At 41.6% G+C, this 23,147-nt stretch overlaps 1 protein-coding gene across 2 annotated transcripts in view; it reads right to left on the bottom strand.

Moving 5' to 3' along the window:
• Nucleotides 1-3,589: 3,589 nt before the first annotated feature.
• The window catches only part of LOC133543152 (casein kinase II subunit alpha'-like), a 29,908-nt gene continuing 10,350 nt past the window's right edge, over nucleotides 3,590-23,147 (bottom strand). The window contains exons 8-14 of one of the 2 annotated variants that reach the window (XR_009804329.1): nucleotides 18,778-18,888; nucleotides 17,356-17,457; nucleotides 15,023-15,123; nucleotides 7,139-7,287; nucleotides 6,887-6,962; nucleotides 3,875-3,936; nucleotides 3,590-3,766 (exon numbers count right to left, since the gene is read on the bottom strand). Coding sequence is in view for 1 of the 2 variants with exons in the window: in XM_061887639.1 (XP_061743623.1) it covers nucleotides 6,901-6,962; nucleotides 7,139-7,287; nucleotides 15,023-15,123; nucleotides 17,356-17,457; nucleotides 18,778-18,888 (525 nt within the window). In the remaining variant the exon portion in view is untranslated. Of the gene's footprint in view, nucleotides 3,937-6,886; nucleotides 6,963-7,138; nucleotides 7,288-15,022; nucleotides 15,124-17,355; nucleotides 17,458-18,777; nucleotides 18,889-23,147 lie in introns of both variants that reach the window. The other variant, XM_061887639.1, reaches the window with a different exon arrangement.

The raw sequence follows: 23,147 nt of genomic DNA, 5'->3' as shown, positions 1-23,147 counted from the left end.
CAGACGTCGCAGGTAAATGCGTTTTCCCCTAAGCCCTTGAGTGCCCATGGGCTTGGGGTTTAATACCTGTCTTCTAGGCCAGTCATTCTCGAACTGTGGTGATCTAGAGGTACACCAAAAAAAGTCTGTCAATGTACTGTATGTGGTATCATTGTTGATGTTTTTGCATTGTGTGTAATCTTACAGTGGCCAAAAAATTAAATATACTTGTTAAATAAAATTGCTCCTTGTTTTTAATGAAAACTGTATAAATACTATGCTACTGTATTTTAATGGTGGTCATTATGGTGGTACTTGGGAGAGTTCAGTGTTTTCTGAGGTGGTAAATGGTGGAAAAAAGTTTGAGAACCACTGTTTTAGGCTGCATTAGTTGACTTAAGTGTTTCAAAAGTACACACATGCAGGAACAGTACAAGAAAAGTTGCAAATGAAAACGTTGTCTGGACTATTAGTGGTATTGGTGTTCGGTACAGAAACAAATGGAAGGGATTGAATATGGGCACACCGAACAGGCGCAAAGAAAACGTATATTGAATTTTCGGTGATGTGTGTGTTGAACAAACGAAATGGATCACACAACGACAATCTCTCCACCTTTACACGATGAATCAACACTGACAAATTTATGATCGTATTTATGTAAATAATGACATTTTATATGATTACTGCTTCACCATATTGTGGCCGCTTTTTGCTTAATTTGTCAGCACTTTTTTTTACCAAAGCCCCCCCTTAAAAACTGTAGGCCTAGAGCAGACCTGGGCAAATTAAGACCCGGGGCCACATGGGGCCCGTTGAGTTTTTCAATCTGGCCCGCCAGACATCCCTAAATAATTTTTTTAGATCTTTAAGATGGAATGTGTAGCTGCCATTATGATGTCATGTTTTCTAATGACCATAAGTCTTCAACTATACAAAGTTTTTCAATGGTTGGAATCTGCGTTTATGGACGATACACCAGTTACTAATTAGTTACTAAGGTAATATAATTAGTTATTATGATAATCTAAGTCAGTGGTCCCCAAACTTTTTGTAGCTGCGGACCGGTCAACGCTTGAAAATTTGTCCCACGGACCGGGGGAGGGGTGGTTTGGTAGGAGGGGGGTTCATAAAGAAATACAATCATGTGTGCTTATGGACTGTATCGCTGCAGACTGTATTGATCTATATTGATATATAATGTATATACTGTGTTTTTTATGTTAATTTAATAATAAAAAGAAAATAATAATAATAATCATTTCTTGTGCTGCCCGTAACCGGTCCGCGGCCCGGTGGTTAAGGACCACTGATCTAAGTCACATCAGCTTAGACGAGGCACCAAGCAGTGAGGGCGAGAAGCGTTTCCACAGACGAGGAAGGACATTTGCACAACAAAGTTCTAAAGCTTAGTGATAGATAAAATACAATAGAAAGTACTTTATTGATCCCTTGGCGAAATTCAGCAAATGTCAGATATATCAGATTGTAGATGGGTTTATTTGCTACCCTTCGCGTTCATTTTTCCCTGTTTGTTGCATTTTTGTTGTCTTTCACTTGATTGTAAAATATGGCGATCGAAAGGGGGTGTGAAGTTCATATTTTGTCAATATTCAGTGTTTTATCGTTCATTCAAAAATGTAAAATCACATTACGTTTTTTTAAGGCGGTCTGTCATAACGTTTTTAGCATTCAATCAAACATTATTGTGAGGTTTTGTATTAGTGCTCCTAAAAATAGATATACCGGCGCCCAGACACATTTTTTTCGATAAATTTGGCCCCCGAGTCATAATAATTGCCCAGGCCTGTTCTAGAGCTACAACACTCATGTGATCTATTTTTCACAAGCTCAAGGGGACCCGTTTTGGAGTTCTGGACGACGTCAAGATAGCTGTGACGATAAATGATAAATGGGTTGTACTTGTACAGCGCTTTTCTACCTTCAAGGTACTCAAAGCGCTTTGACATTACTTCCACATTTACCCATTCACACACACATTCACACACTGATGGAGGGAGCTGCCATGCAAGGCGCCAACCAGCACCCATCAGGAGCAAGAGTGAAGTGTCTTGCTCAGGACACAACGGACATGACAAAGTTGGTACTAGGTGGGAATTGAACCAGGGACCCTCGGGTTGCGCACGGCCACTCTTCCACTGCGCCACGCCGTCCCGATGGTGCTGCGGGCCTCCTTCAAACATCTTTTATTGTATTATTCTAGGGCAGGGGTCACCAACGTGGTGCCCGTAAGGACCCGATGAGTAGCCCGCTGGCCTGTTCTAAAAATAGCTCAAATAGCAGCACTTACCAGTGAGTTGCCTCTATTTTTTTAATTGTATTTATTTACTAGCAAGCTGGTCTCGTTTTGCTCAACATTTTTAATTCTAAGAGACAAAACTCAAATAGTATTTTAAAATCCAAGAAAATATTTTAAAGACTTGGTCTTCACTTGTTTAAATAAATTCATTTATTTTTTTAACTTTGCTTTTTATAACTTTCAGAAAGACAATTTTAGAGAAAAATTACAACCTTAAAAATTGTAGGATTTTTAAACACATATACCTTTTTACCTTTTAAATTCCTTCCTGTTCTTTCCTGACAATTTCAATCAATGTTCAAGTATTTTTTTATTATTATTATTGTAAAGAATAATAAATACTTTTTAATTTAATTCTTCATTTTAGCATCTGTTTTTTCGATGAAAATATTTGAAATATTTCTTCAAACTTATGATTAAAATTCAAAACAATTATTCTGGCAAAACTAGAAAATCTGTAGAATCAAATTTAAATATTATTTCAAAGTCTTTTGAATTTCTTTTCAATTTTTTGTTCTGGAAAATCTAGAAGAAATAATGATTTGTCTTTATTAGAAATATAGCTTGGTCCAATTTGTTATATATTTTAAAAAAGTGCAGATTGGATTTTAACCTATTCAAAACATGTCATCAAAATTCTAAAATAAATCTAAATCAGGAAAATTACTAAATTATTTTTAAATATTTTAAACAGATTCAAATTAGCTAGTTTTTCTCTTCATTTTTTTGGTTGAATTTTGAATTTTAAAGAGTTGAAATTGAAGATAAACTCTGTCTCAAAATTAAATTTTAATTTTTTGTGTGTTTTCTCCTCTTTTGAACCGTTCAATTAAGTGGTTTTTTCATCATTGATTCTCTACAAAAAACCTTCCGTAAAAGGAAAAAAAAAAAGCATGACGGAAAGACAGACAGAAATACCATCCATCCATCCATTCTCCACCGCCTATTCCCTTTCGGGATCGCGGGGGGCGCTGGCGCCTATCTCAGCTACAATCGGGCGGAAGGCAGGGTACACCAAAAATACCCATTTTTATATATATATATATATATATATATATATATATATATATATATATATATATATATATATATATTTATTAAAAGGTAAATTGAGCAAATTGGCTATTTCTGGCAATTTATTTAAGTGTGTATCAAAAATGGTAGCCCTTTAAATTAATCAGTACCAAAGAAGTAGCTCTCGGTTTCAAAAAGGTTGGTGACCTCTGTTCTAAGGGGAATGTGAAACTCTTTCAATTCAAGAGACAGCAAAGTGAGTTTACAACACAAATGTTCAAATAATAATTGTTTATTCTCTTTCGGTACAAGTTTTGTTCTCGCCATGAAATAAAGGCGCTTTATAACAGATCAGTGCTGATATTGGAACTAGATATCTGTTCACAGCAGCTTTGTATGACAGACAAATGTTTGTAGTCCTCCCCGGCCCTGCTTTGTCTCAATACAACAGTCCTTTTGAAAAAAAAAAAAAAAAAAAAAAAGTAGCGGGGATAAAGTTTTGGTCCAAACTCAGCACAGATTCCCCTAATTGAGAGGAGTGTGTGTCTGTGTGCATCTTACTCCAGTATGGCTGTTGGTAGGAAGGTAGATATCTCCATCAGTTGAGGTAACAAAGATTCTTCCTAGTGGGACAGGAGAGGACAAATCAACTCCTTAAATCACTGCATAATCATCTAGTATCATCAATGTCTGAATATCGCTCCAACAAAGATTGTATCATTCCATGGGTTGCCATTCCAAGAGTGGCCTGTCAACACCGGAACGTTTTTACGACAGAACAGTAAAGTATGGTATTATTTCATCTAAGCCTTTCAACAACATGGCAAAAAGGTGCTGAGTGCCGTTGAAGGATTGTTTAATTTTTTAAAATAGGAAAATATGATACGCTGCTTTGTCGATTTCATGAAGAGATGCACCACTACTTTTAGAGAAAGACCCTTATAAATGAATGATTCCAAATGCATTCCAGTTCATTACCTATGTGTGTACAATGCTTGACAGATGTTTGTGAATTAGAGCAGTAGCCAACAAATATTTTAATAGTCGACTCGTCAGCAATAAGTTCCTTTAGATTAGTTGAAGAGTCAAACAATTATTGCTCAAAAGGTGAACTGCATTTTTTGGGAAATTTTGCCTATCACACTCCAAAACCTCGGGATCCCCCGGGAAGAGCTGGACGAAGTGGCTGGGGAGAGGGAAGTCTGGGCTTCCTTGCTTAGGCTGCTGCCCCCGCGACCCGACCTCGGATAAGCAAAAGAAGATGGATAGATTATATATATATATACACACACACATACAGTGGGGCAAAAAAGTATTTAATCAGTTACCGATTGTGCAAGTTCTCCCACTTAAAATGATGACAGAGGTCTGTAATTTTCATCAAAGGTACACTCAACTGTGAGAGACAGAATGTGAAAAAAAAAAATCCAGGAATTCACATTGTAGGAATTTAAAATAATTTATTTGTAAATTACGGTGAAAATACGTATCTGGTCAATAACAAAAATTCAACTCAATACTTTGTAAAATAACCTTTGTTGGCAATAACAAAGGTCAAACGATTACTATAGGTCTTTACCAGGTTTGCACACACAGTAAATTATGGTGGAAAATAAGTATCTGGTCAATAACAAAAATTCAACTCAATACTTTGTAAAATAACCTTTGTTGGCAATAACAAAGGTCAAACGATTACTATAGATCTTTACCAGGTTTGCACACACAGTAGCTGGTATTTTGGCCCATTCCTCTATGCAGATCTTCTCGAGAGCAGTGATGTTTTGGGGCTGTCGCCGAGCAACACTGACTTTCAACTCCCTCTACAGATTTTCTATGGGGTTGAGGCCTGGAGACTGGCTAGGCCACTCCAGGACATTCAAATGCCTCTTACGAAGCCACTCCTTTGTTGCCCGGGCGGTGTGTTTGGGATCATTGTCATGCTGGAAGACCCAGCCACGTTTCATCTTCAAAGCTCTCACTGATGGAAGGAGGTTTTGGCTCAAAATCTCACGATACATGGCCTCATTCATTCTTTCCTTAACACGGATCAGTCGTCCTGTCCCCTTAGCAGAAAAATAGCCCCAAAGCATGTTTCCACCACCATGCTTCACAGTGGTATGGTGTTCTTGGGATGCACCTCAGTATTCTTCTTCCTCCAAACACGACGAGTTAAATTTATACCAAAAAGTTCTATTTTGGTTTCATCTGACTACATGCCATACTCCCAATCCTCTGCTGTATCATCCATGTGCTCTCTGGCAAACTTCAGACCGGCCTGGACATGCACTGGCTTAAGCAGGTGGACACGCCTGGCACTGCAGGATTTGATTCCGTCGGCGTAGTGTGTTACTGATGGTAAACTTTGTTACTTTGGTCCCAACTATCTGCAGGTCATTCACCAGGTCCCCTAGTGTGGTTCTGGGATTTTTGCTCACCTTTCTCATGATCATTTTGACCCCACGGGATGAGGTCTTGCATGGAGCCCGAGATCGAGAGAGATTATCAGTGGTCTTATATGTCTTGCATCGCGTCTCATAAGCTTGACAACACACTGGATCCAATATTTTCACAAAGATAAAATAAGTCATACTTTTGGTTCGTTTAAAAGTTAAAACAAATATACATTATTGCAATCAGTTGATAAAACATTGTCCTTTACAATTATAAAAGCTCTTTAAAAAAATCTACTACTCTGCTAGCATGTCAGCAGACTGGGGTAGATCCTGCTGAAATCCTAACAATTGAATGAATACAGAATCGTTTTGAATTGGAAAAATATCGGTTTTGAATCGAGAATTGCGTTGAATCGAAAAAAATCGATATATTATCGAATCGTGACCCCAAGAATCGATATTGAATCGAATCGTGGGACCCCCAAAGATTCGCAGCCATAATATATATACATACACACATCCATCCATCCATTTCTACCGCTTATTCCCTTTCGGGGTTGCGGGGGGCGCTGGCGCCTATCTCAGCTACAATCGGGCGGAAGGCGGGGTACACCCTGGACAAGTCGCCACATATATATATTTATATATATACACATACACACACATATATATATATATATATCTACATACATGCACATACATGCATATACATACAGACAGACAGACAATCAAATGCTTACATACATTTGTAAAGAACATAATGTCATGGCTGTCTCCAGTTTCCAAAATGTTTCTACAACTCTTATTTTTTTGTTAGAGTGATTGGAGCACATACAGTACTTGTTGGTCACAAAAAAACTTTCATGAAGTTTGGTTGTTTTATGAATTTAAATTATGGGTCTACTGAAAATGTGACCAATTTTGCTGGGTCAAAAGTATACATACAGCAATGTTAATATTTGGTTACATGTCCCTTGGCAAGTTTCACTGCAATGAGGCACTTTTGGTAGCCATCCACAAGCTTCTGGCAAGCTTATAGTTGTATTTTTGACCACTGCTCTTGACAAAATTGGTGCAGTTCAGCTAAATTTGTTGAGTTTTCTGACATGGACTTTTTTCTTCAGCATGAGAAAAACAGTGGACTTTGTATGCAAGTGATGCAAGGTGATGTGCAACTTACCTTTTCTGTGGTTTTCATGATGCATCGGAGGTATTGTCTGTATTTGCATTATTGGCCTGTTCTTTCAACACAGGGTCTGAGACACAAAAAGGCACAGAGTCAGTTCAACTGCCCTCACACATTAAAATGTGCGTTCACTAAAATGTGGCAATGATTTGAGTGGATCTGGAAAAGCATACGATTTTAAAATGCATTTTACAATGTTTAGTTTTATAGCAAGATTTGTAATAACTTCAATAATGTGCTACAAACAAAAGTAGGGGTGTGTCATGGCCTCCGCTGCGGTTAGTCTTTGCTGGTGGTCATAGCATAGCAGCTTGTCCAGTAGGTCCAGAGCTTCTGGGCTCACCAGGCGCTGGTTCTCCTTTTGGATGAACTGCTGCCAATGCTTTCGTGTTTGCCTGAACACACAAAGAAGTCCCTTATTGAAATTGGTCAAGTGTAGTCTGTGGTTGATGTTGTGGTGTAAATGCTATTGTTAAATGTGTGTTGTAGTGGTTCTCGACATTAGTTTGAAGGTCATATTCATTTTGGCTCTTGAACTAGGGATGTTTCGATCAGGGCTTTATGCTGCTGATTTTAATGATCCATGAGTGAGATCGGCGAATACTAATACCGATCACTTGTACTACCAAGGGATGGGAATTGAAAAAAACGTTCTTGTTGAGAACCCGCTTCCAGTGTTTCGATTCCTGGGAATCATTTGACAGTTTAGTTTACCATTTCTTTATCAATGACTTCCGTCAGCATGCTCTGCGCTGATCAGCAGCACAGATGTTATAATTATTAACAAGTTGGACTGTGAATCGAAATTGGTTCTTTTTCAGAACCCGTTCCAACTCCGTCAATTCCTTGGTATTGCTTGTCATTTTTTCAAACAATTCTTTTAATGATTTCTGCCGGTGGGAGTGGTGTCATTACGCAACAACCTGTACATAGTGATGTCAGACAGCAAAATGGTGCCAACGGCGGCAGAAACCCGCTTAAGTCTTTTTGCAATAATACAATTGCAACAACGCTACTTGTAATAATTGCAAGGCTGTTATGTCATCAAAAGGAGCAATATGCTGAAACGTAAATTAATTTTGTGTTTGAACCGGTATTATTTGCTGAATTGAAATTAATGCCTTCTCATTGAGATGAAAATAAAGAGAGACAGATTCTGACTGGTTCCGAGGCGCACAGGACTTGTTCCAGTTCACATCTGTTGCTATATGAATGTCACCAAGCAGTGAGTAAGTTTGTAATCAAAGGCTTGCATGCGTTTTGCAACAGTAGACTTTCCCTTTTTTGATTGAAAATTCAATTGTCATTGGAGAAAATGTGCACTTTTTCCTTCCAGCACATTTTCACTCAGTCATTTAGATTATAGAAGTGAAACTAAAATAAAATACAATATCATGTAAAATCTGTTGGCTTACAGTATTTGATACCCCGTATTTTGCTTTAAGGTTTTACTACATAAATATTAAATACTAAGCGGTCTAGCTCCATCCTATTTTGCTGATTGTATTGTACCATATGTCCCAGCAAGAAATCTGCATTCAAAGAACTCCGGCTTATTACTGATTCCCAGAGCCCAAAAAAAGTCTGCAGGCTATAGAGTTTTCTTCTCGGGCTCCAGTACTCTGGAATGCCCTCCAGGTAACACTTAGAGATGCTACCTCAGCAGAAGCATTTAAGTCCCATCTTAAAACTAATTTGTATACACTAGCATTTAAAGGCCTACTGAAATGAGATTTTCTTATTTAAACGGGGATAGCAGGTCCATTCTATGTGTCATACTTGATCATTTTGCGATATTGCCATATTTTTGCTGAAAGGATTTAGTAGAGAACATCCATGATAAAGTTAGCAACTTTTGGTCGCTAATAAAAAAGCTTTGCCTTTACTGGAAGATGTGCGCGTGACATCACTGGTTGTAGGGCTCCTCACATCCTCACATTGTTTATAATGTGAGCCTCCAGCAGCAAGAGCTATTCGAACCGAGAAAGCGACAATTTCTCCATTAATTTGAGCGAGGATGAAAGATTCGTGGATGAGGACATTTAAAAGTGACCGACTAGAAAAAACAAAAACAAAAAAAGTATATAAAAAAAAAAAGGCGATTTCATTGGGAGCGATTCAGATGTTTTTAGACACATTTACTAGGATAATTCTGGGAAATCCCTTCTCTTTCTATTGTGTTGCTAGTGTTTTAGTGAGTTAAATAGTACCTGATAGTCGGAGGGGTGTGTACACGGGTGTCTTGATGCCAGTCTCTGAGTCAATTAGTCACCGCAGCACGACAGAAGCTCCGCTGATCTCCGGTAAGAGGAGACTTATTTCCACAATTTTCTCACCAAAAACTGCCGGTCGACATGTAGTCTGGATCCATGTTCGCTTGACCGCTCTGATCCATAGTAAAGCTTCACCTCCGGGAATTTTAAACAAGGAAACACAGTGTGTTTGAGTGGCTAAAGGCTAAAGCTTCCCACCTCCATCTTTCTACTTTGACTTCTCCATTATTAATTGAACAAATGGCAAAAGATTCCGCAACACAGATGTCCAGAATACTGTGTAATTGCACGATGAAAAGAGACGACTTTTAGCCGCAAGTGGTGCTGCGCCAAATTGTCCCCTCCAACCCAAGACGTCACGCGCACGCGTCATCATACGCGTCATCATTCCGAGACGTTTTCAACAAGAAACTCGGCGGGAAATTTAAAATTGTAATTCAGTAAAATAAACCGGCTATATTGGCATGTGTTGCAATGTTAGTATTTCATCATTGATATATAAACTATCAGACTGCGTGGTCGGTAGCAGTAGGCCTTTAAATGGACCCCCTTTTAGACCAGTTGATATGTCGTGTCTTTCTGCTCTGCCCCCCTCTGCTGCGTGGAGAGGTTATTAGGTGACCACAGATGAGGCACTAACTGTTCAAAGTCGGGACACAGGTTGGACCACTCATCCGTGCATCAGTTGGGGACGTCTCTGCACTGTTGACTTGTCTCCATTCAAGATGATCCCCTGCTGGCCCCACTATGGACTGGACTCTCACACTATTAACGAGATCCATTCGACGTCCACTGCACCGATCGCCCAGGGGGAGGGTCCCCACATCTGCGGTTAGCTCCAAGATTTCTCATTGTATCCCATTGGGTTGAGTTTTTTTCTTGCCCTGATGTGGGATCTGAGCCGAGGATGTCATTGTGGCTTGTGCAGCCCTTTGAGACACTTGTGATTCAGGGTTATATAAGTAAACTTTGATTAATTGATTGATTTAGATTTTCTAAGATTTTCAATTCAAGGTTTTCATAAATTGTAAGTCATAATCATCAATATTATAACAAATCAAGGCTTGGCATATCTCACTTTGCATATAATGAGTTATTATCACGTTATTAAATGTAAAATTATTGTGTAATTTCCACATGATTTAATTATTTATATATAAATTCTACAGAAGAATATTTATTCCTCACATTTTCCCAAAAATATTTTTTTCTATGATATGTTTGTGTCTCTTTAAACCTCACTGTTTGCTTTGTAAGGTAATGTTACCCATAAACTAAACACAATTGAGGCTAAACTTTTTGTTGTCTTTTTCCTCCAAATCAGAGTTATAAGATAACAGAGAAAGAACAGAATCGTTAAGCAGAATTGAAAGTGAAATTGGAAAAGGAACAATCATATCAATTCCCATCCCTATTCATGACAAAGGAAGACAACAGGGCGACTTGCAATACTTGCAAAGTGGATATTGCATCATATTGAGAACATACTACCAGAAACATTAGCAGACCCAGCATGTTACAACATTGAATGAATGACATGTTTTTGATCCCCTTTGAGACGGAAGTGAATCATTAAGTCGCCTGCTGTTAATACTGCACGTAAAACTGCCTATCATGTTAAAACAGGCTATTATTACCTTAAAATGTGAATAAATGATAAATGATAAATGGGTTGTACTTGTATAGCGCTTTTCTACCTTCAAGGTACTCAAAGCGCTTTGACACTACTTCCACATTTACCCATTCACACACACACATTCACACACTGATGGAGGGAGCTGCCATGCAAGGCGCCAACCAGCACCCATCAGGAGCAAGGGTGAAGTGTCTTGCTCAGGACACAACGGACGTGACGAGGTTGGTACTAGGTGGGATTTGAACCAGGGACCCTCGGGTTGCGCACGGCAACTCTCCCACTGCGCCACGCCGTCCCTGGTGAAAGGAATGTTTCTTGTCCATCACATGAAGAGACGGCGTCTGACCAGGAGTTTGCATGCCACCTTTTTAAGAAGTGTTTTCCACAGCTGGAGACACCGTGATTAGTCATAAACATTGCATATGCTTCCTAACAAAATGTACCTAATGTTCTGCAAAATAATGGTCAATGTTTATCATTGATGGTTGAAAAATTGCAAAGTGTACAGTTCTACTGTACACTTTGCCTGGAGCCAGGCCCTGAGTTGGGGCACGATGGCGAGCGCCTGGTGGTCGGGCCTGTCCCCATGGGGCCCGGCCGGGCACAGCCCGAAGAGGCAACGTGGGTCATCCCTCCAATGGGCTCACCACTCATAGGAGGGGCCATAGAGGTCGGGTGCATTGTGAGCTGGGCGGCAGCCGAAGGCAGGGCACTTGGCGGTCCGATCCTCGGCTACAGAAGCTAGCTCTTGGGACGTGGAACGTCACCTCACTGGGGGGGAAGGAGCCTGAGCTAGTGCGCGAGGTAGAGAAGTTCCGGCTGGATATAGTCGGACTCACCTCGACGGACAGCAAGGGCTCTGGAACCAGTTCTCTCGAGAGGGACCCTCTTCCACTCTGGCGTTGCCGGCAGTGAGAGGCGACGGGCTGGGGTGGCAATTCTCGTTGCCCCCCGGCTCAAAGCCTGCACGTTTGAGTTCAACCCAGTGGACGAGAGGGTAGCTTCCCTTCGCCTTCGGGTGGGGGGACGGGTCCTGACTGTTGTTTGTGCTTACGCACCAAACAGCAGTTCAGAATACCCACCCTTTTTGGGTACACTCGAGGGAGTACTGGAAAGTGCTCCTCCGGGTGATTCCCTTGTCCTACTGGGAGACTTCAACGCTCATGTTGGCAACGACAGTGAAACCTGGAGAGGCGTGATTGGGAAGAATGGTCGCCCGGATCTAAACCCGAGTGGTGTTTTGTTATTGGACTTTTGTGCTCGTCACGGATTGTCCATAACAAACACCATGTTCAAACATAAGGGTGTCCATATGTGCACTTGGCACCAGGACACCCTAGACCGCAGTTCCATGATCGACTTTGTAGTTGTGTCATCGGATTTGCGGCCTTATGTTTTGGACACTCGGGTGAAGAGAGGGGCGGAGCTTTCTACCGATCACCACCTGGTGGTGAGTTGGCTGCGATGGTGGGGGGGGGTGCCGGACAGACCTGGCAGGCCCAAGCGCATTGTGAGGGTCTGCTGGGAACGTCTGGCAGAGTCTCCTGTCAGAGAGAGTTTCAATTCACACCTCCGGGAGAACTTTGAACATGTCACGAGGGAGGTGCGGGACATTGAGTCCGAGTGGACCATGTTCCGAACCTCTATTGTCGAGGCGGCTGATTGGAGCTGTGGCCGCAAGGTTGTTGGTGCCTGTCGTGGCGGTAATCCCAGAACCCGTTGGTGGACACCAGCAGTGAGGGATGCCGTCAAGCTGAAGAAGGAGTCCTATCGGGTTCTTTTGGCTCATAGGACTCCGGAGGCAGTCGACGGGTACCGACGGGCCAAGCGGTGTGCAGCTTCAGCGGTCGCGGAGGCAAAAAACTCGGACATGGGAAGAGTTTGGGGAAGCCATGGAAAACGACTTCCGGACGGCTTCGAAGCGATTCTGGACCACCATACGCCGCCTCAGGAAGGGGAAGCAGTGCACTATCAACACCGTGTATGGTGCGGATGGTGTTCTGCTGACCTCAACTGCGGATGTTGTGGGTAGGTGGAAGGAATACTTCAAAGACCTCCTCAATCCCACCAACACGTCTTTCTTTGAGGAAGCGGTGCCTGGGGAATCTGTAGTGGACTCTCCTATTTCTGGGGCTGAGGTCGCTGAGGTAGTTAAAAAGCTCCTCGGCGGCAAGGCCCCGGGGGTGGATGAGATCCGCCCGGAGTTCCTTAAGGCTCTGGATGCTGTGGGGCTGTCTTGGTTGACAAGACTCTGCAGCATCGCGTGGACATCGGGGGCGGTACCTCTGGATTGGCAGACCGGGGTGGTGGTCCCTCTCTTTAAGAAGGGGGACCGGAGGGTGTGTTCCAACTATCGTGGGATCACACTCCTCAGCCTTCCCGGTAAGGTTTATTCAGGTGTACTTGAGAGGAGGCTTCGCCGGATAGTCGAACCTCGGATTCAGGAGGAACAGTGTGGTTTTCGTCCTGGTCGTGGAACTGTGGACCAGCTCTATACTCTCGGCAGGGTTCTTGAGGGTGCATGGGAGTTTGCCCAACCAGTCTACATGTGCTTTGTGGACTTGGAGAAGGCATTCGACCGTGTCCCTCGGGAAGTCCTGTGGGGAGTGCTCAGAGAGTATGGGGTATCGGACTGTCTTATTGTGGCGGTCCGCTCCCTGTATGATCAGTGTCAGAGCTTGGTCCGCATTGCTGGCAGTAAGTCGGACACGTTTCCAGTGAGGGTTGGACTCCGCCAAGGCTGTCCTTTGTCACCGATTCTGTTCATAACTTTTATGGACAGAATTTCTAGGCGCAGCCAAGGCGTTGAGGGGTTCCGGTTTGGTGGCCACGGGATTAGGTCTCTGCTTTTTGCAGATGATGTAGTCCTGGTGGCTTCATGTGGCCGGGATCTTCAGCTCTCACTGGATCGGTTCGCAGCCGAGTGTGAAGCGACCGCAATGAGAATCAGCACCTCCAAGTCCGAGTCCATGGTTCTCGCCCGGAAAAGGGTGGAGTGCCATCTCCGGGTTGGGGAGGAGACCCTGCCCCAAGTGGAGGAGTTCAAGTACCTAGGAGTCTTGTTCACGAGTGGGGGAAGAGTGGATCGTGAGATCGACAGGCGGATCGGTGCGGCGTCTTCAGTAATGCGGACGTTGTATCGATCCGTTGTGGTGAAGAAGGAGCTGAGCCGGAAGGCAAAGCTCTCAATTTACCGGTCGATCTACGTACCCATCCTCACCTATGGTCATGAGCTTTGGGTCATGACCGAAAGGATAAGATCACGGGTACAAGCGGCCGAAATGAGTTTCCTCCGCCGGGTGGCGGGGCTCTCCCTTAGAGATAGGGTGAGAAGCTCTGCCATCCGGGAGGAGCTCAACGTAAAGCCGCTGCTCCTCCACATCGAGAGGAGCCAGATGAAGTGGTTCGGGCATCTGGTCAGGATGCCACCCGAACGCCCCCCTAGGGATGTGTTTAAGGCACGTCCAGCTGGTAGGAGGCCACGGGGAAGACCCAGGACACGTTGGGAAGACTATGTCTCCCGGCTGGCCTGGGAACGCCTCGGGATCCCCCGGGAAGAGCTAGACGAAGTGGCTGGAGATAGGGAAGTCTGGGCTTCCCTGCTTAGGCTGCTGCCCCCGCGACCCGACCTCGGATAAGTGGAAGATGATGGATGGATGGATGGACAGTTCTACTTGACTTGCTTGTTAATACTGTATTTGTCTTTGACTGACAGTTATATTTATATTTGAGCGATCAGCATAAATAATGTATATACAATTAAAAAAACTAAAACTTTTCAATTCTTTTTGAAAAATGTTAAACATATTTCTAAAAGTTTTTGTGTATTTTGTCACAAAATACTTTGTTGTATTTTCTTTATTGCTCCAGCTTCCTCCAAAATCTAAAAACATGCACCTGGAGATTGGTTGATTGGCAACACTAGTATTTTTTTTCCACATAATACATACTCTTATTAAAGTAATTATTTGAATGACTAATTTTCACTTTAATTATTATATTATTCCAAATTAAGAACAATTTGTGGATACTTTACCCACCTTCAGCACAGATTAAAACCAGATAAATGATTAATTGCAACACACTTTGAATACAGTACGTACAATGTGATGTTGGTAGTATGATACAATGTCAAGGTAATGTCAAAAATCTTATGATTCATTGTGTATTTTCCAATTTCAAAGGTCAAACTAACAAACAAAAGAGACTGCCAACACTCACTGTCCCAGGAGGTCTTTGAAGCGAGCGTCCAGTTCTATGTGATACTTCTGGAGGTAGCCAAAAAGCTCGTCTGTGCCTAGTACTTTTGCGATGCGGACCAACTAAAAGACAAGATTGCAACTTTTCTTACAGACAATATGCCATATATTACAGTACAAGTAACAAGTAACTCGGAATTTTACTGTGTTCCTAATATTGCTGGTCAACTCAGATTATAGTACATGGAAAAATAAATGTAATTTATTATAATTATTGTGACATTTGGTAACTGAACGTGAAAGAAAATATGTAGAGATTCCCCAAATACAAACCCCGTTTCCATATGAGTTGGGAAATTGTGTTAGATGTAAATATAAACGGAATACAATAATTTGCAAATCCTTTTCAACCCATATTCAATTGAATGCACTACAAAGACAAGATATTTGATGTTCAAACTCATAAACTTAATTTTTTTTTTGCAAATACTAATTAACTTAGAATTTCTTGGCTGCAACACGTGCCAAAGTAGTTGGGAAAGGGCATGTTCACCACTGTGTTACATCACCTTTTCTTTTAAAAACACTCAAATGTTTTGGGAACTGAGAAAACTAATTGTTGAAGCTTTGAAAGTGGAATTCTTTCTCATTCTTGTTTTATGTAGAGCTTTGTTCAACAGTCCGGGGTCTACGCTGTTGTATTTTACGCTTCATATTGTGCCACACATTTTCGATGGGAGACAGGTCTGGACTGCAGGCGGGCCAGGAAAGTACCCGCAGTCTTTTACTACGAAACCACGCTGTTGTTAACACGTGGCTTGGCATTGTTTTGCTGAAATAAGCAGACATCCATGCAAACGTTGCTTAGATGACAACATATGTTGCTTCAAAACCTGTATGGACCATTCAGCATTAATGGTGCCTTCACAGATGTGTAAGTTACCCATGCCTTAGGCACTAATGCACCCCCATACCATCACAGATGCTGGCTTTTGAACTTTGAGCCTATAACAATCCCGATGGTTATTTTCCTCTTTGTTCCGGAGGACACCACATCCACAGTTTCCAAATATAATTTGAAATGTGGACTTGTCAGACCACAGAACATTTTTCCACTTTGCATCAGTCCATTTTAGATGAGCTCGGCCCAGTTCCTTGTTGTTGTTGATAAATGGGTTTTGCTTTGCATAGTAGAGATTTAACTTGCACTTACAGATGTAGCGACCAACTGTAGTTACTGACAGTGGTTTTTATGAAGTGTTCCTGAGCCCATGTGGTGATATCCTTTACACACCGATGTCGGTTTTTGATGCAGTACCGCCTGAGGGCTCAAAGGTCCGTAATATCATTGCCTACGTGCAGTGATTTCTCCAGATTCTCTGACCCTTTTGATGATTTTACGGACCGTAGATGGTAAAATCCCTAAATTCCTTGCAATAGCTCATTGAGAAATGTTCTAAAACTGTTCGACAATTTTCTTACAAATTGGTGACCCTCGCCCCATCCTTGTTTGGGCAATACTTAGGATTTCATGGAAGCTGCTTTTATACGGGGACGGCGTGGTGAAGTTGGTAGAGTGGCTGTGCCAGCAATCTGAGGGTTACTGGTTCAATCCCCACCTTCTACCGTCTTAGTCACGTCTGTTGTGTCTTTGGGCAAGACACTTCACCCTTGCTCCTGATGGGTCCTGGTGGGCTTCTTGCATGGCAGCTCCCGCCATCAGTGTGTGAATGTGTGTGTGAATGGGCGAATGTGGAAATACTGTCAAAGCGCTTTGGGCTCCTTAAAAAGGGGTAGAAAAGCGCTATACAAGTACAACCCATTTAGCATTTATACCCAATCATGGCACCCACCAGTTCCCAATTAGCCTGCACACCTGTGGGATGTTCCAAATAAGTGTTTGATGACTATTTCTCAACTTTATCAGTATTTATTGCCACATTTCCCAACTTCTTTGTCACGTGTTGCTGGCATCAAATTCTAAAGTTAATGATTTGCAAAAAAAAATGTTTATCAGTTTGAACATCAAATATGTTGTCTTTGTAGCATATTCAACTGAATATGGGTTGAAATGATCTGAAAATCATAGTATTCAGTTTATATTTACATCTAACACAATTGGAAACTGGTTTGTAGAAACTATGAAAGTGTTGCTTCTTCTGAGACATTCTAAATTATTTGTGGGATTTTTGTCATCATCAGAATAAGAATCAGAAATACTTAAATTATCCCCAAACGGAAATTAAGATTTTCAGGGTAATCCCTTTCAAGATTAGACAGAACAGAGCATTCATCAAGACTGACATAATTGATCATTGCTACAAAATCATGTTGATACTTTATTTGGCATGTCACCTGATCACAGTTGTCCTGGCCACGAAAAAAGGGCTCCTTCAAAAAGATCATGCTCGCCAACATACACCCAAGACTCCACATATCCAAACTGTAGTCATACATCTGGCAGAATAGACACAAATGTTACATTACTAGGTAGAATATATTGCAAATAGCATGTAGCATTAGATTAAACAAACTCAGATGTTTTGCAGTGTGTATCCTTCATACTTGCCAACCTTGAGACCTCAGATTTCGGGAGGGTGGGGGTGGGGCAGAGGCGTGGTTTGGGGGCATGGTTAAGAGGAGACTATATTTACAGCCAATATTTTTATATTGGCTGTAATTAATACATATATATATATATATATATATATATATATATATATATATATATATACACATATATATATATACATATCTATCTATATATATATATATATATATATATATATATATATGTATGAAATACTTAACTTTCAGTAAATTCTAGCTACATATATTTATTTGATTGTATATATAAATAAAATAAATGGTTGAATTTCAGACGGCACCGATCAAATACACAGTAACAAAAACACAGTTCTACTAACTGTACTGTGCTTGCTGGGTACTAAAAAACAACAACACTTACCTTTCACTATTTGAGTAACGTCACTTCCGAGTTTCCAGAAGATGGCGCCAGTGTGTGATTTGCCCTGTCGTCTCTCGCTGTCAACTCTGTTAGTTTTTGTGTTGTTTGCGTCTATTTTCGTCTCTGTTAGCTCACTGCTTGTGTATGACCGCCAAACACTGTAGGATCTTTGCCCCTTTCCCACTGATATGATCAACTTCGACGTTGGTTTTTCGACGTCCCAGTCATCTTTTTCACCTGGCCGGATTCCTGTCCTCCTTTCCCGCCTCGAGGCTCCTCTCCCCCGCCACCTGCGGGCTGTGTATCGGGCCCCACCTGGATTAGCTGCGCCCTTGGACATGCTGGCCCCCGCCTGGTTCGGTCTTGTGAACGCAAGATCTTTGACAAACAAAACGTTTACCCAAAAGGATTTCTTCACTTCCCGCGGGCGGTGGATTTGACTTCCTCCGTGTAACAGAAACATGGCTGAGAGCCGGTGAGTCCGCCCCTCTTAATGAACTTCTGCCTCCGGAGTGTTTCTACTTCAATTCTCCGCGGTCTTCCGGTCGAAAAGGAGGAGAATTAGCAGTCGTTTTTAAAAATGACTTTAAATGCCGTCAGATCCGCCTGCAATCCTCCTTTTAAAGCTTCAAACTGCGCATGTTTGAGCTGGAGGGGGCGTGGCCTCCAGCTACAGCTGAATTTCGGGAGATTTCCGGGAGAACATTTCTTCCAGGAGGTTTTCGGGAGAGGCGTTGAATTTCGGGAGTCTCCCGGAAAATCCGGGAGGGTTGGCAAGTATGGTATCCTTAAAAGCATATAGCAGGTACCTTGTAATCCACAAGCAGCTCTGGGCCCTTGAAGTAGCGGGATGCCACCCTGACATTGTATTCCTGAGTGGGATGATAAAATTCTGCCAATCCCCAATCAATAAGTCGCAGCTATAGCATAGATGTAAAAAAAAAAAGAAAAAAACAATGATTTAGTTCAAAATTTCATATTGTTTTTACAAAAGCGCCACACATTTAACAGTCTCATTCTTCAGATGATCAACTTTTTTTCTGTGGCATACAAATCAATATATTGTTGTAAAATAATAATATATGAGTGAGCCATGTGAATGAGTTTAAGCATCAAATAGAGCATTCTTCACCAATCAAGCCACTTAAAATATATTCCACAGCCAAATATCACCTTGCTTTAAAATCATGCATAAAACACATGTAGACTGGTTGAACATACTCCCATGTACCCTTACAGAACCAGTGTAATGGAAAATCAAGTAGAATTTTTATGCAAAATTGTGTTTCAGTGTATCCTTTAAACCAATCGTATTTCCGATCCGCCAAGTATGTGAAAATACAGTCTAAACATCTCAAAATGCCACAATTTCAGATGGCCATTTTGAAAATTCCGGTCCGAATGTCTTCAGCAATTTCCGTAGATTCGGTGTTAGATGACGTAATTGTGGGAACTTGTTTGCACTCTGCACATATCAGCATATCAGCCATACTGGAAATGCAAACATTGGAAATAGATGTGCGGTCTATCATTCTAAATACTTATTTTAGACAAGAAGACTTATGTTCTTTTTTATGCATTCAAAATCATAAATAAATAAAAACTCTGCTAATAATTGAGTGATCTTCTGTTACGCCCACAAAACTCTTTGAATAACCACCCAAACCCACCAACAGTATTCCATTTACATACTGTGACCCCAATATTAACCAAATATTAGCGGTATTGTTATTAAAAGCGCTAGTGCAGACAAAATATTTATTAGCGGTGCATCGACAAAGAGAGCTGACAAGCTTATGCTGCTATATTGAGTCGGCTGGCATCATGCTGCTGCTGGTGTTGCATCACGTCTCAATTGGTAGAAGTTGATTCTAGATTATAAATCATGCTTCTCAATAGGAAGATTAGCGGGCCTGTATATTGTAGCATCCCGGAAGAGTCAGTGTTGCAAGGGGTTCCGGGTATTTGTTCTGTTGTGTTTATGTTGTGTCACGGTGCAGATGTTCTCCCGAAATGAGTTTGTCATTCTTGTTTGGTGTGGGTTTACAGTGTGGCGCATATTTGTAACAGTGTTAAAGTTGTTTATACAGTCACCCTCAGTGTGACATGTATGGCTGTTGACCAAGTATGCCTTGACTGTCAATCAATCCACTACCTCGCTCTCTCGCTGTCTCTGTCTCTGCCCCACCCTCACGACTTTTGCTGCGTGCACACACCTTCACAATTTGTTTTGTTTTTAACCCCTCTTAACCCTGTACGTACAGTTATGTTCATAATAATAGCAGTGTGTTTAAAAAGGTGAGTAAACCTCAAAATTCTTCAAATAAATTGTATTTTAATCAACACAAATGCATTGGGGACACTGCACATTCTATTTCAAAGCCAGACAATAAGAAAAAAGTAATTGATAATATTTTACAGAAAGTCAATAAATATAAAACAAAAAAATAGCAGTGCTGACATATTCCTTTACAAAACTCAAATTTACTGCATAAACTAAGAAATACTTGCATATTCAACTTTCTTGAGAATCATTAACTAATATTTAGTTGCATAACCACTGATAACTGCTTCACATCTATGGCACAAGGAGTCCACCATATTCTGGCACCGGTCAGCAGGTATTGCAGCCCAGGAAAATTGTACTATGTTCCACAATTCTTCTGCATTTTTTGGCTTTGCCTCATGAACAGCATTTTTTATGTCAGCCTATAAATTTTCAATGGAATTAAGGTCCGGGGATTGTGCTGGCCACTCCATTACTTGAATTCTGCTGGTCTGAAACCATGATTTTGCTCGCTTGCTGGTGTGTTTGGGGTCATTGTCTTTTTGAAACACCCATTTCAAGGGCATTTCCTCTTCAGCATACGGCAACATGATTCTTCCAGTATTCTGATGTACTCAAACTGATCTATGATCCCTGGTATGCGATAACTAGGACCAACGCCATAGTAGGAGAAACATCCCCATATCATGATGCTTACACCACCATGCTTCACCGTCTTCACTGTGTACTGGGGCTTGAATTCAGTAATGGAAGGACGTCTGACAAACTGTCAGTGGCCCTGAGACCCAAAAAGAACAATCTTACTCTCATCAGTCCACAAAATATTACACTATTTCTTTTTAGGCCAGTCAATGTGTTCTTTGGCAAATTGTAACCGCTTCAGCACACGTCTTTTTTTTAACAATGGGACTTTGCGGGGGCTTTTTGCTGGTAGCTTGGCTTTACAAAGACGCCGTCTGATTGTTACAGTACTCACAGGTAATCTTAGATCTTCTTTGATCCTCCTGGAGCTGATCATTGCCTGAGCCTTTGCCATTTTGGTTATTCTCCGATCCATTCCAATAGTCATTTTTCTTTTTTTTCCTCGCCTTTCTGGTTTTGGCTGCCATTTTTAAGCGTTTGATATCATTTTAGCTCAACAGCCTATCATTTTCTGCACTTCTTTATAGGTTTTCCCCTCTTTTATTAATTTCTTAATAAAAGAACGCTCTTCTTCTGAACAGTGTCTGGAACGACCCATTTTACTCTGTTTTTTAAGGACAAATGCACAGCCAGCATATGCAGCGTCAGTTGCCTTGATCCTTAAATAAGGGCCACCTGTTTAACACCTTTTTTTTCACATAATCAATGACCTCGCTAATTGAACTCAGCACTGCTATTTTTTTGAACACGCCCCTTTCAGTAAATGATTCAGTTCCACAGAATAAGCAGCATGCATGTCATGCCTGTTGGGTCTATTGGTTTTATATACCTTTACCAAACCTTCTAGAAACGTACTTGCAGTGTAGAAGTTGAAATTCTAACAAAAACAGTGATTTATCTTGCTAGTGATGTGGGACTGCTATTATTTTTAACACAACTGTACAATGGAAATACACGCAACCTTGACACATAACGCCGGACATTTTGGGCGTTTTAGAAACCTCGCCCGGACGTATGGTCAGTCTAAATAAGAACAACCTATGAGTCTGCATCGTTGTGAGAGCAGTCATTGTACAGTAAGTGATCTAGTTTGTATTTCTTGTTTAGCACTTAGCAATAGTGCTACATGATGCTTATGTTTCATTGAAGGGGAACTGCATTTTTTTTTTAATTTTGCCTATCGTTTACAATCATTGTGAAAGACATGAAGACAGATTGATTTTTTTTACGCTTTCTAACTTGTACATAAAAGTCCACTTACAGTGTAGCCAATTGGAGCTAGTCTATTTCGCCCATGAAATCCAATAAATAACCATTCAAAAAGCGCCAACAATACTCCATTTACATTTCGTGATTTGAATATTAACCAAGTATTGGTAATATTGTTATTGTAAGCGGTCAAGCAGACAAACTAATTATAGCGGCGCCGTGATCACTTCCGTGTGTGTCTATGTTTACATCATTTAGTGGTCTGCTGTTTCATCGCTTCCTTGCTCCATGTAAATTTTTCTACAACATAAATCATGCAGAGCAGCACGGTGACAGAGGGGTTAGTGCGTCTGCCTCACAATACGAAGGTCCTGAATAGTCAGGGTTCAATCCCGGGCTCGGGATCTTTCTGTGTGGAGTTTGCATGTCCTCCCCGTTACTGTGTGGGTTCCCTCCAGGTACTCCGGCTTCCTCCCACCTCCAAAGACATGCACCTGGGGATAGGTTGATTGCCAACACTGAATTGGCCCTAGTGTGTGAATGTGAATGTTGTCTGTCTATCTGTGTTGGCCCTGTGATGAGGTGGCGACCTGTCCAGGGTGTACCCCGCCCTCCGCCCGATTGTAGCTGAGATAGGCACCAGCTCCCCCCGCGACCCCAAAGGGAATAAGCGATAGAAAATGGATGGATAAATCATGCATCTTACTTGGAGATGCATGAGTAGGTAATCCAAGAAGTTGGTACACTTTGACAGCCATTTAGAACCGATACTGGCGAGGAACCCATACCCCCTTATCTTTCAAAATAGCTTGTGAATTTCCATGAGGTATACAACTAGTTTGATCATATCTATTTACATCCAGTAGAGCCTCCTATCCAGTACCACTGAATACACCTCACCAGGAGGGCTTAGGAGTGTGATCCCACGATAGTTGGAACACACCCTTTAGTCCCCCTTCTTTTTAAGAAGAGGGACTGGAGAGTCTCGTCAAAAAAGACAGCTCCACAGCATCCAAAAACTAAAGGAATTTTGGGCAAATC

The sequence above is a fragment of the Nerophis ophidion genome, linkage group LG25 (assembly GCF_033978795.1).
Source record: "Nerophis ophidion isolate RoL-2023_Sa linkage group LG25, RoL_Noph_v1.0, whole genome shotgun sequence".
NCBI lineage: Eukaryota > Metazoa > Chordata > Actinopteri > Syngnathiformes > Syngnathidae > Nerophis > Nerophis ophidion.
Note: the sequence above shows the minus strand (reverse complement) of the source record. Positions and strands in the feature narration are given on the sequence as shown.